General features: G+C 49.9%; 1 protein-coding gene across 1 annotated transcript in view; it reads left to right on the top strand.

The window, feature by feature from the left end:
* g2e3 (G2/M-phase specific E3 ubiquitin protein ligase) overlaps positions 1-2,329 on the top strand; it is a 12,289-nt gene that overhangs the window by 5,391 nt on the left and 4,569 nt on the right. Inside the window, exons 6-9 of the mRNA XM_014022137.1 lie at positions 278-446; positions 544-650; positions 731-847; positions 2,101-2,225. Of these exons, the coding sequence (XP_013877591.1) occupies positions 278-446; positions 544-650; positions 731-847; positions 2,101-2,225 (518 nt within the window). The remainder of the gene's footprint in view (positions 1-277; positions 447-543; positions 651-730; positions 848-2,100; positions 2,226-2,329) is intronic.

Raw genomic sequence — 2,329 nt, 5'->3', positions numbered from 1 at the left:
TAGCTTCGGCTCCAAAACAAACGTAAAAAAAGATTTAAAATGATATTTTCACATCTTTAATTTAAATGACTCGTATATGTTTAGACAAAAACAATGACAGCAAATGTTTCAAGCGCTGAGCTGCTTCTTTCTTCTCTCTGTTGGACCTGACGGGTCTCAGATCTTCATCCAGGATGTGGAAAATCCATAAATACAAATAAAACCAGTTTTGTGGTTAAAGTCCAGAACCGGGTTGTGTTGAAGTGTTTGTTGTTACACATTGTGTTTKTGTGTTCAGGTCCTACTGCAGGGATCACAGCCCCACCCAGTCCGTCAGCACCGGGGCCGACATCAGCCTGCCTCAGTCCTGCTCCGTCTGCTTGGACCCCATCAACCCGGTCCTGTCCTACTCCATCCTGAAGTGTCCGTCCTGCCACGGCAGCTGGTTCCACAGGGACTGTGTRCAGGTGGAGACCAGATCTTACTGGACCAGTTTCACCCTCCCCGCTCAGTCGTTCTTGTCGTCTCTGACTTCCTGTTTGTGTTGTTGTCTGTGTGCGTCAGCGTCAGGCCCAAAGCGCCGGGCTCTTCTTCTTCAGATGCACTCTGTGCAACAACAAAGACGACTTCCAGGAGGAGATGCTGAGGATGGGCATCTACATCCCAGAGAGGTGACGTCATGGTTCAAACATCAGACAGGAGCTTTGTTTTCTTTAGATAAAGCCTCATCCAGGTGTGTGTTCCTCTGCAGAGATGCATCATGGGAGTTGGAGGCTAACGCCTACTCAGAGCTCCTGGAGGTGTACATGCGCTGCGACTCCCTCACCTGCCTCTGCGACAACGGACGCACACACTCTGACAAGATCGGGTACGCTCTTCTTTAGTCTGTTCAGTASAAGAGGTCTTTCAGAAGGTCCCACGGGGGACAGGACCAAGATATGGWGTCCCAGGGTCTGTCTGTAGACCTCAGAACAGGTCTGAGGAAGGTTCCAGSAACATTTCTGTGCCTCTGAAGGTCCCAACGAGTTCACTGACCCTCATCTGTAAATAGAAGAWGTTTGGACCCATCAGGACTCTTCTAGACCTGACAGGGTCTTCACCAGGGAGGTGACCCAAAACCTGATGATCACCTGGACTGAGATCCAGCTGTGAAGAGAGGAGAAGCTTTCAGAAGAACAAATATTTCTGCAGCTCTGAAGGTCCAAAAGAGCTCAGAGCTGCTGGAAATCTGCAGCCAACATACTTGATGGGCGGAGTTCTGATTGGTTGAGTTCTGATTGGTTGAGTTCTGATTGGTTGAGTTCTGATTGGTTGAGTTCTGATTGGTTGAGTTCTGATTGGTTGAGTTCTGATTGGTCGAGTTCTGATTGGTCGAGTTCTGATTGGTTGAGTTCTGATTGGTAGGTTCTACTAAGAGCTGGAGTTGTAGACTGACCATCAGGTTCTTGGTCTTTGCCTGGATAAGGTCCTGTTTTGAGGTCTACAGACAGGTCCTAGGACTTCATGGACCCCAGGAGACGCCACAAATGGGGATCGGGTGAATACATCTGGTCCACTTCAGGCCCAGACCTTCAGGTCCTTCAGACCTTCAGGTCCTTCAGTCCTTCAGGTCCAGACCTTCAGGTCCTTCAGACCTTCAGGTCCTGTCCTTCAGGTCCAGACCTTCAGACCTTCAGGTCCAGTCCTTCAGGTCCAGACCTTCAGACCTTCAGGTCCAGTCCTTCAGGTCCAGACCTTCAGACCTTCAGGTCCAGTCGTTCAAGTCCAGACCTTCAGTCCTTCAGGTCCAGTCCTTCAGGTCCAGACCTTCAGGTCCAGTCCCTCAGGTCCAGACCTTCAGTCCCTCAGGTCCAGACCTTCAGTCCTTCAGGTCCAGACCTTCAGTCCTTCAGGTCCAGACCTTCAGTCCTTCAGGTCCAGACCTTCAGTCCTTCAGGTCCAGACCTTCAGTCCTTCAGGTCCAGACCTTCAGGTCTTCAGGTCCAGTCCTTCAGGTCTAACCTGTTTTCTTCATGTTGAATAAATAAACTCGACGTAACGCCGTGCTCACTGCTCGTCTCCTTGTTCCGGTTGAAGCTTCACTGTTTAAAGACCAGGATTTGTTTTCTGTGTTGGTCTCAGCTGGTTCGAAGTGATCCGGTGCCGCCTGTGTGGGTCCACGGGGACTCACAGGAAGTGTTCAGGACTTAAGCGGGACACCACAGACTGGGCCTGCACTGACTGCACCAACGCTACTGATGGGAAAGGTCTGAAGGATTCTTTCATCTCCTCTGACTTAAAACTGCTGGAAAGATGAACTGACCTTGTTGTTGTTGTTGTTGTTGTTGTTGTTGTTGTTGTTGTTGTTGTT

The sequence above is a fragment of the Austrofundulus limnaeus genome, unplaced genomic scaffold, assembly GCF_001266775.1.
Source record: "Austrofundulus limnaeus strain Quisiro unplaced genomic scaffold, Austrofundulus_limnaeus-1.0 Scaffold318, whole genome shotgun sequence".
Taxonomy (NCBI): Eukaryota; Metazoa; Chordata; class Actinopteri; order Cyprinodontiformes; family Rivulidae; genus Austrofundulus; species Austrofundulus limnaeus.
The sequence above is the reverse complement of the archived record's forward strand: the minus strand, read 5'-3'. Positions and strand labels throughout refer to the sequence as shown.